Source organism: Schistocerca piceifrons, chromosome 11 (assembly GCF_021461385.2).
Source record: "Schistocerca piceifrons isolate TAMUIC-IGC-003096 chromosome 11, iqSchPice1.1, whole genome shotgun sequence".
Classification (NCBI taxonomy): Eukaryota; Metazoa; Arthropoda; class Insecta; order Orthoptera; family Acrididae; genus Schistocerca; species Schistocerca piceifrons.
Window position 1 is genome coordinate 159,085,758 of NC_060148.1, and position 17,188 is coordinate 159,102,945.

At 38.8% G+C, this 17,188-nt stretch overlaps 1 protein-coding gene across 5 annotated transcripts in view; it reads left to right on the plus strand.

The window, feature by feature from the left end:
• LOC124719889 (zinc finger protein 726-like) overlaps nt 1–16,308 on the plus strand; it is a 609,944-nt gene extending 593,636 nt beyond the window's left edge. For all 5 annotated transcript variants that reach the window (XM_047245071.1, XM_047245068.1, XM_047245069.1 and 2 more), the window contains exon 5: nt 14,218–16,308. In XM_047245071.1, coding sequence (XP_047101027.1) covers nt 14,218–15,544 — 1,327 coding nt within the window. In that variant the 3' untranslated portion in view covers nt 15,545–16,308. The remainder of the gene's footprint in view (nt 1–14,217) is intronic.
• Nucleotides 16,309–17,188: the final 880 nt, after the last annotated feature.

Consider the following 17,188-nt stretch of genomic DNA (forward strand, 5'->3'; position numbering starts at 1 on the left):
TAAACTATGTTAACTATTCGTAAAACTGAATATAGCTTAAGCACTGACCACCATCTGGTTCGTGCATCAGTTGTGTCTCTGTAAAGGTTTTCTTGATTTTCATTCAAAATTTAATGCAGGATCATAGATTTTCTGACTCTGCCATCTTGAAATTCGCAAACTGTGCGACATATTCTATTCAATACAGCACTGAACAATAACAGACATAAAACAATGAAAATTCTGGCACACCCACATTAAACACAAGCATGTGCAGGGATGCCAACTGCATTTCGCTCCAAGACGCCATTGGCGCGAAATTACGAATGTTATGGAATTTTTTGAACAGACCTTGTATATGACAGCTCCACCTCTTTCCATAATGTGTCTATTTACATATGCTGAAACCTTACACCCACCTACATTTATCTTCTCCACATCTTTGGTGATATCGTGTTTGCACAGCCATAATACATCTATTCCACTCTGTTTCTAAATCTTCTAAACGAAAAAGCTCATCTGATTCAATGTTTTAATCCCGACATTCTGATGCGATGGTCTAACATTATTTTTCACTGTACTTTCATGAGAATGTGTAGTGCCCACCTGTCTGACATTCTCATTAAGCTTAATTTCATTCAGTGTCGAATCATTGGACACTGATCTTAGCCTAAAAAAAGAGGTACTTCCCTGAGTTTCAGTACTCCGCTTAAAAATTTTGCTATCATCACTACCAATTTACCCTTTTCTTTCCTACTGAGATGCAGGCCACACCTTGTGAAGTCCCATCTGCTAATAGTATCAATACGAACTAAAGGCATACCTGACAAAGTAGCTGCCCAAAGTAGCTGATCTAACTCCATATTGACCTTCGTGACAAAACTGTTCAGTTGGGGCAAACCTAACCCCATGAAAGCAGGAACCAAGCCCACGTTTGTAAGATTGGGTGCAGATGATATTTTTAGCAGGTTGTACTCAATATTGTAGACCTGACCCATGTCAATACTGGTTCCAGTTCCACCCATTATCACATCGTCTTGCTTTGTGAAACCCTTGCACAATGATCCTACATTCTCAGTCACTAGGCTAAGACATGCACTGGGCTAGCAGAAACTTGTCGCCTGTAACTTCTGAAAGAAAACAAGATTGCTTCCTTGCATAAAGTTCGTGCTTCTCTACATCAGGGAGCAACAATTGTGGTTCAGAGGGTTATGCCAGTTTTCAAAGCCTTCATCTTCCCTCCAGTTTTTGAATGTCAACAAGCACCCTTTGGCCTATTTTTTGGCTTGGTCCATGTCTCTAAGCTCATACTTTTGCCACAGTGTCATTTCCACCATAGGTGCCTTCGGAATAGCATAATAAGCAATGGGTACTGGACAGACAAGGTCATATGGTAAAGCTCACTATCCAACATTCACTTGTGCACCCTGAAAGAAGCATATGTCTGCTAAGAGAGCAGTGATTTTCATTGATTAGTATGGCAATTTTTATTTCTGAGTTAAGATGACTTCGTTCCAAAACACACATAGCCAGCACATAGTGTTATACTAGGTAAACTGATTTCTTTATGACCTTAAAGACTAAGCGACAAGAGAGGAAATCTTATAGCTCTGCAGACTTCAGCATAGGTATCTGGTGTTTGACCACTGAACTTTACTGAGAATATTTGCAGAAGTGCAGTCGATGGAAACCTGTGTCGAGGAAAAGAATTTCGAAGATGTGTAGAAAGATGTTCGTCGTCGTCGTTGTTGTTGTTGTGGTCTTCAGTCCTGAGACTGGTTTGATGCAGCTCTCCATGCTAATCTATGCTATGCAAGCTTCTTCATCCCCCAGTACGTACTGCAGCCCACATCCTTCTGAATCTGCGTAGTGTATTCATCTCTTGGTCTCCCTCTATGATTTTTACCCTCCACTCTGCCCTCCAATACTAAATTGGTGATGTGCCACAAACTCCTCTTCTCCCCAATTCTATTCAGTACCTCCTCATTAGTTATGTGATCTACCCATCTAATCTTCAACATTCTTCTGTAGCACCACATTTCGAAATCTTCTATTCTCTTCTTGTCCAAACTATTTATCGTCCATGTTTCACTTCCATACATGGCTACACTCCATACAAATACTTTCAGAAACGACTTCCTGACACTTAAATCAGTATTCGGTCTTAACAAATTTCTCTACTTCGAGGATCATCAGTTAGTTTGCTCCCCAAATAGCAAAACTCCTTTATTACTTTAAGTGTCTAATTTCCTAATCTAATTCCCTCAGCATCACCCAACTTAATTCGACTACATTCCATTACCCTCGTTTTGCTTTTGTTGATGTTAATCTTATATCCTCCTTTAAAAGACACTGCCCATTCCGTTCAACTGCTCTTCCATGTCCTTTGCTCTCTGTGACAGAATTACAATGTCATTGGCGAGCCTTAAAGTTTTTATTTCTTCGCCATGGATTTTAATACCTACTCCGAATTTTTCTTTTGTTGGTTTTACTGCTTACTCAATAAACAGATTGAACATCATCAGGGAGAGGCTACAACCCTGTCTCACTCCCTTCCCAACCACTGCTTCCTTTTCATGTCCCTCGACTCTTATAACTGCCATCTGGTTTCTGTACAAATTGTAAATAGCGTTTCGCTCCCTGTATTTTACCCCTGCCACCTTTAGAAATTGAAAGAGAGTATTCCAGTCAACATTGTCAAAAGCTTTCTCTAAGTCTACAAATGCTAGAAACGTAGGTTTGCCTTTTCTTAATCTAGTTTCTAAACTACGTCATAGGGTCAGTATTGCCTCACGTGTTCCCATATTTCTACAGAATCCAAACTGATCTTCCCAGACGTCGGCTTCTATCAGTTTTTCCAATTATCTGTAAAGAATTCGCGTTAGTATTTTGCAGCTGTGACTTATTAGACTGATAGTTTGGTAATTTTCACATCTGTCAACGCCTGCTTTCTTTGGGATTGGAATTATTATATTCTTCTTGCAGTCTGAGGGTATTTCGCCAGTCTCATACATTTTGCTCACCAGATGGTAGAGTTTTGTCAGGACTGGCTCTCCCAAGGCCATCAGTAGTTCTAATGGAATGTGTACTCCCGGGGCCTTGTTTCGACTCAGGTCTTTCAGTGCTCTGTCAAACTCTTCATGCAGTATCGTTTCTCCCATTTCATCTTCATCTACATCCTCTTCCATTTCTATAACACTGCCCTCAAGTACATCGCCGTTGTATAGACCTTCTATATACTCCTTCCACCTTTCTGCTTTCCCTTCTTTGCTTAGAACTGGATTTTCATCTGAGCTCTTGATATTCATACAAGTGGTTCTCTTTTCTCCAAAGGTATCTTTAATTTTCCTGTAGGCACCATCTATCTTACCGCTTGTGAGATAAGCCTCTACATCCTTACATTTGTCCTCTATTCATGCCTGCTTAGCCATTTTGCACTTCCTGTCGATCTCATTTTTGAGACGTTTGTATTCCTTTTTGCCTGCTTCATTTACTGCATTTTTGTATTTCCTCCTTTCGTCAATTAAATTCAGTATTTCTTCTGTCACCCAAGGATTTCTACTAGCCCTCATCTTTTTACCTACTTGATCGTCTGCTGCCTTCACTACTTCATCTCTCAAAGCTACCCATTCTTCTACTGTATTTCTTTCCCCCATTCTTTTCAATTGTTCCCTTATGCTCTCCCTGAAACTCTATACAACCTCTGGTTTAGTCAGTTTATCCAGGTCCCATCTCCTTGGATTCCCACCTTTTGGCAGTTTCTTCAGTTTTAATCTGCAGTTCATAACCAATAGATTGTGGTCAGAGTCCACATCTGCCCCTGGAAATGTCTTACAATTTAAAACCTGGTTCCTAAATCTGTCTTGCCATTATGTAATCTATCTGATACCTTCTCGTATCTCCATGATTCTTCCATATATACAACCTTCTTTTATGGTTCTTGAACCAATTGTTAGCTATGATTAAGTTGTGCTCTGTGCAAAATTCCACCAGGCGGCTTCCTCTTTCATTTCTTAGCCCCAATCCATATTCGCCTACTACGTTTCCTTCTCTTCCTTTTCCTACTATCGAATTCCAATCACCCATGACTATTAAATTTTCGTCTCCCTTCACTATCTGAATAATTTCTTTTATTTCATCATACATTTCTTCAATTTCTTCTTCATCTGCAGAGCTAGTAGGCATATAGACTTGTACTACTGTCGTAGGTGTGGGCTTCGTGCCTATTGTGGCCACAACAATGCGTTTGCTGTGCTGTTTGTACTATATGGAAATTTCTTGACCATGGCGACTATCCTACAAGGAAAAATGTAGATGATGTAGTAAATTGTAAGATAGCTTTCACATGGTGTCACCAATCAAGAGGAAGAATCCTGAAACCTTTGGGATACACATACAACAAATGGAATGACGAAAGATGCACCCCAATAGAGGATCTGATAGTGTAGTAAATATTACTTCTCTGAGATAAATTCACAGCCTCAGGAAAGGAAATAATCGTTTCTGTATTATTTATTTTGGTCAGATGTGGCTCAATCAAAATAATGCACTAAACATATGACAGAGTTCAAAAAGCAATAACAGAATGAAAGTACTGTATGGCAAAGGAAACATGCTTACTGCCATGCAGGATGATCTAAATATGGCTTTATCAAAAGCTATGATTTACATGTCCCAAACCAATGATTATTATGAAGAACTTAGCAGTGGCGTATTTCAACCCTTGTGTTTACCTTTATTGAGTCTATTCAATGAGGACTGTCTGATTTTCATCGACAATGCCAGTTACAGTTCCACAATAAAGGAGAAATTTCCTAGTTAAAGAACAGAGAAGGAGGAAATTCCACATGAGCTTGAAGAGAAAAGTAAATTTAATGCTGCTATACTAAGGTGGAGTTTGTCAGGTGTCATTGCCATCTTTATAATCGATATGAACTTCACAGCTTAGCAACAGAAATGGAACACACGATTGTGAGACTGCCCTATTAGTGCAGAAAAGGTGGACAGGGTATCATTGAAGGGAAGGGGAATGAAGAGGCAAGGGGAGTGGAGGGGGAAGAAAAGCAGAGGAGAAAGGGAGTGGAATGGAGGGGCAAGAGGGAGGGGACTGTGTGAGTAGAGGGGAGGGGGCAAGTAGAGGTCATAGAGGGGACTCCATACGTTAAAATTAAAGACAGTATGAATAATTTAGAAACAAAAAAAATTGTGTAGAGCGACATATAGAAACAAGTGCCTGTGAGCTTAAATTAAATGATTGTAGCTGTGTATAGGTCCCCATTGGGAAATTTCCAGCGATTTCTGAAGTACTTGGATTCTTTATTATGCCATCTGGCAGTCAGAGAGAATCACATTATTGTTTGTGGGGTTTTCAATGTAGATATTCTGAAATAATCTGACAGAAAGAAAGACTTTGAAGTATGACTTCTTTCAATGTGACATTGGTTATTGATTTTGCTGCATAGGTAGTACAGGAAAGCAGAACTCAGAGAAATTCATATTTAAGTGGAAGAATGCAGAAGGTTGAAATTAACAGTAGAGATAGTGTGCAACTGTAACTGGGGAAGTATCAAGAATGGTGTTCCATGGTGTTCAGTTTTGTTCCCCATTTTTTCTTAATATGTATTAACGACTTCACACTCTATATTCATGAAGATGCAAAGCTAGTTATTTTTCTGATTATACTGTAATCACACCCAAGAAACAAGAATTAGCTGAGGAAATTGTGAATCGTTTTTCAGGAAATTATGAAGTTGTCTGCAGATGGTCTCACAATAAATTTTGAGAAAACACAATAAATACTGTTCTGTGCATTAAATAGCATAATACCATATCTTAAATACAGATTTTGATCACAAATCTGTTGCTAAGCAGAATATTCGAAATTTCTGGGTGTGTACATTGATGAGAAATAAATTTGAAGGAGCAGATCGATGAGCTGATGAAACATTTCAGTTCAGCAACTTAAGCTATTAGGGTTATTGCAAATTTTGGTGACAAACATATCAATAAATTAACCTACAACGCCTATTTTCATTCACTGCTCTCATATAGCATCAAGTTTTGGGGAAACTCATCATTAAGAGAAAAAGTACTCATTGCACAAAAGCAGATTAGTAGTAGGAGAGCACCCAAGATAACCTTATAGACACTTATTTAAGAAACTTGGGATATTCGCAGTACTTTCACAATACGTACGTTCACTTACTAAATTTGTTATTAATGACGAATCACAGTTCAAAGATAATAGCAAAGTGCACTGGGCTAAATCTGACTTGGGCACAGGAAGAGATGAATTATGCTGCCACAAAAATCTTTGATTGTCTACCAGATAACCAACCAGCATCTAAGAACAAATCAAAATAATTTATGAATGATGATGTTGTCTCCTCAGAAGATGAGTCTTTAAATATGAAATACTTATTGTAAAAAAATTGCATTGTGTTAAGAAACCTAATGTTAAACTGACAAATTCCACATTACAAAATGTCATATTCATGATCTGTGGATGAGGTGTTAATGTAACGCAATGTAGTGTAATATCATGAAACCAGGCAATGACTGTACATTACTCTATAGTTACTATAATTTGTATCTTACCAGCTGTAAGCAGAATCATGTTGAAAGGTGGATCAGCATATGGTTTATCTGGGTGACAGACTGCAAGAAACCGAGTGACTTCCTATGATCGCTGGAATGCACTAACCACTTGTACGCCACTGCAACATTTGGGCAGTGCGCATTTTATTTTCTAGGTCATTGCCGCTCCCATCATTAAAAAAATTTTTAAAAAGATTTTCAAGTTTTAACTACTGTTTTCACCAGATGGCAGTATATTGGATGTGAGTGGTAGGCAGTGGCTACAGGGCAATGTTCAGCATTACCATGTTATAAATGGCGTATGTGAGTACTTTCTTGTTTCACTCAAAAAACTGGCTATTTAAAAGTTTAATTGACACCTCAGAATTGGGGATCAAATAGTTTATATGAGCTCATAATACATTATTTTTTGTACAGATTGCCTGAGGATGCACCAATAACTGGTGCAAAACCAGTCACAGATTTAATAAAAATCATTCATACAGTCAGGGCGGAATTTTCTTTGAAAAATTGTCGAAGTTTGGCTGTGGTTGCCCACTTTACAAACCAGTCTGATAAATTAAGTCTGGAATGGTCTTATTGGTTGCGTTTAGAGGACTCTAAAGTTGATAGTCAGCACTTACCATCTGTAGATCGTGAAAGCTTCAGTCTTCTGAGTAATATCTAAAAGGGTTCACTAGACCTCTGTGCTGTGTAACTTGCCTTATCTGACAGCAGGTGTATAAGAAATGTACCTACATGGGTACCAGACATGCAAATATTTTTTGAAGACTTAGTTCAGAAATCAGTGGGATAGAGTATTATGCATTAACCTGCCAACTTGGAAATTTGGATGTAAGACCATTTCATTGTTTCCTTTTTAACCCTTTGAACGGAACATCGGTCTGAGATACCGCCATAGTTGACATTAACAATGCTAACGGCGCTGCATTGTTCGTGAGGGTGGGGAGAAGCCCAGTAATCTTCAGTCGGGTCCCGAACCGCAGCTGGCCAACAACGTATTGTCGGCGCATGCATTGTTTTCAAGTAAGTAGAATTTTTGTTACGTATTGTCGGTCTGTGAGACCGTGTTCCGAAAAAATGCATTCCCCTCCCGGTCTGACAGACCGGGTGTTCCTAAAAGTGTCAAATTTTTGCCGGTCTCCCAGACCGGTGTTCCTAAAAGTATCACGCATTTGTCGGTCTGTATGACCGATGTTCCACTCTTTGAACTCTTCTGTTTTCTGTGTAGCAACATTTCATCTATTTGATTGAAATTTTTGCCACCACACGATGCTTAATACTTTTGTGTTCATAGAAGAACGAGAAAAAAGTGTAACAACTCGTATTTAACGTTTTAATTTTTCCTCTTTCCGTTTTTCACACACATTCTCCAATTTACCGCGCAAACTTATTACAGCGATAGAATTATCCCCATTAAATTTCGTTAAAACTCATTTTTCCCTTTTTCCTTGCAGGTTTACAATGGAAGGTCCGAAATATGTTTCAAATCGGTCGAAAAGAATTGTAGCCCTTGCACGCTCTCAAAATTACCTTGAAGAATCAGACTCGGAAGTGGATTCAGATGAATCATGCATTCCAGATGAGGACCTTACTATCCAAGATCCTCGCAATGAAACAGATAATGACGATGACTCTCCCAATGATGATGATCGCGATGATGAAACTATTCGAGAAATATTTGAAGTCGAAAATACCGCAGTTCGCGAAGAAACTGGAGAGCAACCACAGTCTGACATAACTTCTGGTGGAAGCAGACTAATCACTCCACAGAAGCCTGCTGATGTTGCTAGCTCATCTACGCGTTCTGATGACACTCTAGATGAGAGTCGTCTTCCAGTTTCTTACTACGGAAGAAACAAGTGTTTCACATGGTCATCAACTCCTGTTCGCTCTAAGACGCGAACAGCAGCATCCAGTATAATAAAGGTACGGCTATCAAAGATACAAGGGCCTGCTCTTACCGTGGGGAAAAACCCACTCCCAGGTGAAGTGTGGCGCCTTTTGTTTACTGACGACATGATTGAGACGATTGTAAAGCATACTAATGAAAAGTTGGCCAAAATTCGTTCTGTTATTGAACTAAAAGAAAGTGTAGCTTACAGAGACACTACTGTGCAGGAAGTGAACGCTGTGATTGGAGTCACAGTTCTTTGCAGCATATTCAAATCTGCGAGGGAGCCTATGACCTCGCTGTTTTCCACTTCGGTCTTGGGGAGGCCAATTTTTCGATCAATAATAACAGAAAAGCGATTAGGAATATTGCTTAGGGCATTTAGATTCGATGACTCGAGCACGAGGGAACAGAGGGAAAAATATGACCCAGCTGCTGCCATTACAGACATATTTAATAAGTTTATTTGGAACTGCCAACAAATTTATAGCCCTGGAGCGCATTTGACAGTTGATGAAACTTTGGTGCCTTTCAGAGGGAGGGTTAAATTTCGTATATATATGCCGAATAAACCGGCTAAATATGGCATTAAGGTCATGGGTCTGGCAGATGCACACAATGCATATATTTACAATGCCTACATCTACTCCGGCAAAGGCTGTGATGGAGCCACACTTTCTACAGCAGAAAAGAAAAAGAGCATTCCCACGCAGTCTGTAATCCGCCTATCTAAAGGGCTGTATGGCACAAACAGAAATATTAGTTGCGACAATTGGTTTTGTTCTGTGGAACTTGCCCAGGAGCTACTAGCTCACAATTTGACATTAGTTGGGACACTAAAAAGAAACAGACCCCAGATACCAGCAGAATTTCAAGCAAGAAGCGATCGTGAAATTGGGTCCAGCCTTTATGGCTTTACGAAAGAAATGACTCTGCTTTCTTATGTCCCAAAAAGGAATAAGGCAGTCCTACTTCTTTCGTCAATGCATCATTCCAATTACACTGACGTTTCAAATGATAAACCTGAAATCATATCTTTTTATAACGCCACAAAAAGTGGAATAGACACGCTAGATATGAAGTGCAGTGTTTATTCTACTAATCGCAAAACAAGAAGGTGGCCGTTGGCTATTTTTTACCACATGGTGGCCATGGCTGGATCAAACGCAAGTATACTTTATGGACTTTTTGGAGAGAAGAAAACCGTATCACGTTTTGATTTCCTGAAAAGAGTTTCTCTATATTTGGTCTACGATTTCGTAAAATCCCGACTGGCAATCTCCAATCTGCCTCAAGAGCTACAAAGTATTATTTCATCTTTAGAAGAAGAGGCAGCAAAAGAAAAGCAAATCGTTAGCCAACGGAATAAATTTGTTGTTCGAGTTGATGAGTGTCCGACGGACACACTTGGTAAAAGAAAAACCTGTCGATTTTGTCCATATCAAAAAAAGAGGAAAACTGCCTACAAGTGTATTTCTTGCGAAGAACCAACGTGCTTGGAGTGTTCACGAAAAGTGTGCAAGACTTGTGCAATTAAAAATAAAAGTTAAATTTTTTCTTTGCATTACATTTTAGTATTCATTTTCTTTGTGTTGTAACTATAATAATGTAAAAAAAAAGTATTTCTAAAGGAGTAATGTGTAAACAACAAAACACTGCAAATTAAAGTTTTTCCTAGTAATAAACTTGAATTTACTGGTATTTTAACAAATATTATGGTTCAAAAACCTATTATTATGTTTAATTACACCTTAAAGAGAGAGAGAAGCAACGTAGAAGTGCGGAAAAGTCATAAAAATAGAGAAAAATACACTTTAAATGTCCTAGCGGTCTAGCAGACCGATGTTCCATCTTACCGCCGAGTAAAAGATGTTCCGGTTAGAGGGTTAAACTACAATTTGCAATTCATCATTGACACAATGTGTAACACCATAAGCAGTTAATACTAGTAACCAATAAAGTGAGTACCCGCAAACATTTTGATCAATCGCAAAGTAAATATATTTGATTAGACATTCAGACTAAATGATTCTAAAGTCTATGTACATTAATGATGTATACTGTCCAGTAAACAAAGATCAGGAAAAGGTGAAAGCTTCAATTGGTGGTCCCTTAAATTTTCTCTTGACCACAAATTGTTTCCATAAAAGAATGAGAGAGTCAAGGAGGGAGTGATACTGTGGGGAAGGATGTTGAACATTAACAGTGATTTCACCTTCCTATGCATTATAACAAAAGCAATAATCTCACTTTCAACTTGGGCAGAAAGCCACACCAACATCTGTAATTGAATTACTCCGTCAAAATACAGGTAACAGTGAGGGACATGCAGCCCATAGCCCAGTGCCCAGTCTGTAACTTAGCAAACATACAAGGTGACAGTTATTGAACTATATGAAAAATATCATAAATTAGTTGCAAACTACAGCGTTCACACACTTTATTCAAAATGTAAACTTCTCTACAGATATTCGGATTTAGGTTATGACATGTTCGATATGGCTGCCATCATTGGTGATGAAGTGGCACAGCCAAATAGCAAGATTCTGCAAGACCCACTGAAGTATGGGAACATCAGTATCGTCGATGACCACCTGAATATATGTTTTCAGCTCAGAAATGGTTTTGGGGTTACTGCTGTACACCTTCTGTTTAATATATCCATGCAAAAAGGACTCAAGTCTGTTCAGTTTCAGACGAGGGATTTTTCAGATTTCCAGCAATTTTTATTTTATTTTTCAGTAAAATTTTTGTAATTTTGATTCCTAAGAACTTGATATACTAATTAAAAATTGTACTGTAGCCCGCCACTGCAGAATAATACTGCAGCAATAAAACAGACGGGGGAATATCACCAAAATAATTCTCTTGTTACAAGGAAAATAGGCCATTCACCACAACAACAACAACAACCCGTGCCACACAAGCACCTGCTGACAACAGTGTTAAAGATTCTGCAATACTTTGTAACAACAAACTGCTTTCAGTAAGTCTCATTCCTGGGCTCATTTTAATGAGTGACGTCGTAATTGCTTACATTTACAACTGTGTGAGGAAATATTGCGAATGTTTGTTTCAGAAGCGTTAATTTCAAAGTAAATTTCATTTTATGCAAGATGTTATGTTTGAGAACGTGTGATGAATTTACTAAATCATTAGATTCCCATTCAAAACTTAGCGCTCCTGTCCAGCCATATAGATAAATTATGGTCCCAGAAGACCGTGACATAAATCTAAATTTTGACTGCACATTTGCATTTCCACATATCTTGAAAAGGTAATACACAAAATATAACAAAGTTTCGAGTTTAGTCTTTCATATTTATTTTAGTTCTTTCACTGATTACAGGTTACGCAATAATGTGACACAAAGTATAGTTGCCTTTCAAAAACAAGTGTGAAGTAAGTTCTTGAGAGATCTATGTAAAAAATCAGTGCTCTACAGAACACGTAAGGAATGAAGTGTCCGTGCTCGTCAGAAATATTAAGCTGCTGCAATTGACGCTGGTGCTCTTGTAACCATACCCTCGGAAAAACAGCAAAAATTTTTCGAAAGTCAATATTATATATGAAAACTTTGCTTTTATTGTGGGTGTACTGATGTATGTTAGTTTAAACCATTAACCTTTCCTATTTGTGCGTTTGCACAGCCTAACATTCATGTTGTTACTGGCTGACATCACGTTTCCTACGCTCTGAATATCTGCTGCCATTGGTTGGCGAGATCATGTGACACGAGCTAGGCTTGGTCGACAAAACCACGTCACAATCTTTGTTTCAGTGCTTTGGATTCTACCATGATGTAATTGGTGGAATTCGTGTTCATACTTTTGTGATACGAAATTATCTAGTGCATATGTTTCCACACATCAAAGAATTTTCAAAAATTCTTCGATTTTTGCTAGGTTGAGATTCCTACACTGCCAGGAAGATCTATACAGGTTTATAAATCCATAACCATTCAAGGGATTCATAAGATTTACAGCTCCTAGGGAAATGATACCATCTTTTAACATGGAAAAATGTGCTTCCAACCAGAAAAAAGTTTTCACCCTAGAAAGGGCGTTTCTAATTGCGAAATAGGGGAATATTTTTGTCTTGTCCAGGTATACACCGTCGTTATGGTTTCAGCCTTCCATATGAAATGAAGTGGCTATTGAGAAGAAACGCCATGCACTGGTGGTACAGTTGTTTTATCAGAACAGTAGCACTACGTTGCAGGAATATCATTGAAAGAAATGGCTGTGAACTGTGTGAATAAATGTGTTGAAGAATATGATCAAGAAATTTGAAGAAATACGTGAATTGAGTGCTGCAGCAGATTCCAATATCAGTTGGTGAAGTTGCTTTTAGCTACAGCCGACCATGCAGCAGATGCCTCTAGAGTTGTCACAGGATATCCCCCCCCCCTCTCTCTCTCTCTCTCTCTCTCTCTCTCTCTCTCTCTCTCTCTCTCTCTCTCTCTCTCTCTCCCCCCTCTCTCTCTCTCTCTCTCTCTCTCTCTCTCTCTCCCCCCTCTCTCTCCCCCTCTCTCCCCACTTCTGCTTCTGCCTCTGACTGTCTACCACTGCCCCACCACCTGGTCAACAGTTCAAAAGATTTTGTGGCACATTTTACACTAGTATCTCACTGTGCTGCTAAAGAAGCCCCAATATAGGCTTCAAGTGACTTTGACCATCATTTTTGGCATGCGGGGAAATGAGTAACTTTTGGATGGACAAAGCATATTTTGCTTTGCATGGGGCTGTGAATGCACAGAACTGTCACATATGGGTTTGTCCTCCCAAATATTGTGCCAGAACATCCACTGCACTCAGCTTATGTGAATGTGGTGTGGTTTCACAAGCCCCTACATTCTGTCAGCGTTTCTTGGAGACAATGACACATAATGGACCCCTTCGGTGTACAGTGACATCTGAACTTGATAAGGACCTTGTTATGCAATGTGATTCCTGCATTTCAGTGTCTTCACCATTATTTTGATGTGAGATACACTAGATATGCTGTAGGCAACTGTTAACCATGTCATGTCATGGATACATCATTTTGCAGAGTCGGTAGACCATTTTGAACACGTAACACCTGATAATATCCTCATAAACGCACCAGAACCACCATTATCATTGCTCTGGTCGTTTTTCCTATATTCCTGCACTGGTAACTCATTCTGGATGCTTATAGCAACATATTTTCACCTGGTAGTAGAAAGTGAAAAATTACTTTTCAGCATACTCCGTGAGGACACCAGTTAATGAACTTGCTACAATGTTTTTGCATCCTGCAAAGTATAGAGCCCATATTGCAGCACCCCGAACACTGTCAGTTTAATTACAACCACTTAGAATGCCTCGGATCAACTTCTTCTTATGAAGGCAGTGTGGTTGTGTGTGATGTCCTTAGGTTACTTGGATTTAAGTAGTTCTAAGTCCAGGGGACTGATTACCTCAGATGTTAAGTCCCATAGTGCTTAGAGCCATTTGAACCATTTTAATAATTACACATAAGATCTGCAGTGGCTCAAATTGATCATTATTGAGTTTCGTCTGGTTATTTTCGTTTTAAACCACGTTTACTTCATCATTTCTTTCCTTCTGGTGAATATTGTAATTTTAAATTAGTTACTGAATATGTAATTTCTTATACACTTTTATGACTCGTGGCCTATAGTACTTGATTTATGGACACTCAAATATTGTTTCTTTGTTGTTTGTATATCATTATTTAACATTCTTGTCCTTACTCTTCAGATTGACTCGGAGTACTGGTGGGAGCTGTGGCATATTATGTGAGGAAACTTATCACCATGGGCTAGTCCAGGATAAGTTGAAGATGTCAACACACGAGTTGGGTCCCAATACAGAAGATGTGATTATCGATAAGGAGTGGTCAGTTGCTACCCAATATGACTGTAGTACAAGGGAAAAGGAATTTCATGTATATAGCTGTAATTTCTGCCGACAAAGCTTTCCTTCCAAATACAGACTCATAATGCATGTGTTTGTGCACATTGATGGTATGCAACCACCTTTGTATGTTTGTAAGTGGTGTGGTGAGGTATTTCACAGTAATGTTCGTTTGAAAAACCATTTGAGAATGAGTGAGAATTCTGTCTTACCTGCTGGCAACCATGAAAAATATGGCTCTAGTGATCATCATCAAAGCAGTATCTTCTTGGATAGTGAGCCAGAAGTTTCTGTTACAGAACACAATGAGCAGTCTTCATGTAAGGAAACTTCGAAAGCTTCAAAGAAGTCCTCTAATGACAGGCGATACACACATATGAGAAATGAGATGGAGAAATCAAATGATTATGGAGCTGCTTCTACAGCTGTTAATGTCACTGCCCAGGCTGATCTACTTACTGCAAACAGAACCCACAAATGTGATATTTGTCGCAAATTGTTTGCTAGGTCAAGTGATCTCAAGAGGCATGCACTGATACACACCGGGAAAAGACCTCACAAATGTGATATTTGTGGCAAATCGTTTGCCCAGTCATGTCATCTTAAGACTCACATATTGATTCACACTGGAGAGAAACCTCACAAATGTGAAATCTGTGGGAAATCTTTTACTATGTTAGGTGATCTCAAGAAACACACATTAATTCACACTGGGAAGAAACCTCACAAATGCCAGATTTGTGGGAAATGTTTTACTATGTTAGGCGATCTAAAGAAACACACATTCTTCCACACTGGAGAGAAACCTCACAAATGTGAGGTTTGTGGGAAATCTTTTGCTATGTCAGGTGATCTCAAGAAACACACATTAATTCACACTGGAAAGAAAGCGCACAAATGTGACATCTGTGGGAAATCTTTTGCTATGTCGGGCAGTCTCAAGGCACACAGTTTCATTCACACTGGACAGAAACCTAACAAATGTGTTATTTGTGGGAAATCTTTTGCTATGTCAGGCACTCTCAATAGGCATGTATTAATTCACACTGGAAGAAACCCTCATAAATGTGTAATCTGTGACAGAAGCTTCACTCAGTTGAGTACTCTCAAGACACATGCATTACTCCACTTCAGAAAGAAACTACAAGTAGGTGTTAGTTTAAGCAAATAGGTATCCCTGGTTGGTGCTCTCAAGGCCTGTAAAATAATAGATGTAGCAGGGAGACAATAAGTTGTAATGGCTGTGAAATAACAGTAGAATGGGGTAGAATTGTGAAAAAATGTGTAATTATGTATACTTTAGAGTGGTAGCAGATAAAATGACAATATAAAAATCCATATCTGCAGCTTGAAATCTCAAGAAATAGTATTGCTAAATGTGCCTCAAACGTGAATCAAATATGTTTCTGTTATTAACACTATTTTTTCCTACCGATCTTGAGACAAGAGGGTTCTGAATTGTGATAAATCCTTACTTTTGTCAGTAATCATAAGTAGCATGCAATATTTAGTATAAGGCCAAGGAAATGTCATGACTTTCTGATTATTACCCCTAACATAGTCATCATGTATTACTTGTAACTCTGCATTTTAGGAACAATGTCAGCAATTGGGTACCCATATATTCATGGCAGTTCCTTCACTCAGGCTAATAAACTCAACACTGGAGAAACATGATTATGGCAATTATTTTACTCAGGTATGTTTTCTCAAGAGATTTGCCCTGTGTGTCATTAAGTGTGTACATTTGTTTTGTTAGTACTAATCCTGCATTAGTAAATGTAACAACAAATATAACAACCTGCTCAATAGCATGATTGTCCATGTTTGGAACACAATGCGTAGACAGTTCTACATGATAGGGACTTGACAAGTTGTTTACATGTTTCTGGAAGTATGTTGCACCAGATGTTTTATTAAATATTGTTTCATGTACTTAATTGGTACTGATTGTTAAATCCTACCTCATTGGTTTGGTCCTTAACTAAGTGGAACGTAATGCTCTCCCATTTTGCAAACTAAGAAAAATGACAAAATTCAATGTAAACAAACTAATACATATTAGCATCCAATCTCCTAATGCTTAGTCATAAATGAGAGTCGTGACTGAATTGTGCCAGTGTCCAAAATCTACTTAAGTATAAAATTACACAACAGCTGCTGCTCATGCACCACTGGTTTCGGTGATCTCAATAATTCACAATATCCTTGATTACATATGAGAGAAATTTGTTAACATCGAGTATAGATTTAAGTGTCAGGAAGTCATTTGTGAAAGTATTTTTATGGAGTGTAGCCATGCATGGGAGTGAAACATGGACGATAAATAGATTGGACAAGAAGAGAATAGAAGCTTTCAAAATGTGGTGCTACAGAAGAATGCTGAAGATTAGATGGGCAGCTCACATAACTAATGAGGAGGTATTGAATAGGATTGGGGAGAAGAGAAGTTAGTGGCACAACTTGACTAGAAGAAGGGATTGGTTGGTAGAATATGTTCTGAGGCATCAAGGGATCACCAATGTAGTATTGGAGGGCAGTGTGGAGGGTAAGAATCTTAGAGGGAGACCAAGAGATGAATACACTAAGCAGATTCGATTCAAAAGGATGTAGGTTGCAGTAGGTACTGGGAGATGATGCTTGCACAGGATAGAGTAGCATGGAGAGCTGCATCAAACCAGTCTCAGGACGGAAGACAACAACAACATAACCAATCTGAGGACAACTACAGTGACTGGGAGATGATGACACCAAGGCAACCACTCAATGTAGGTAATCCAGCTTACTCCACTCAGTGATGTGTGCAGTGTCGTGG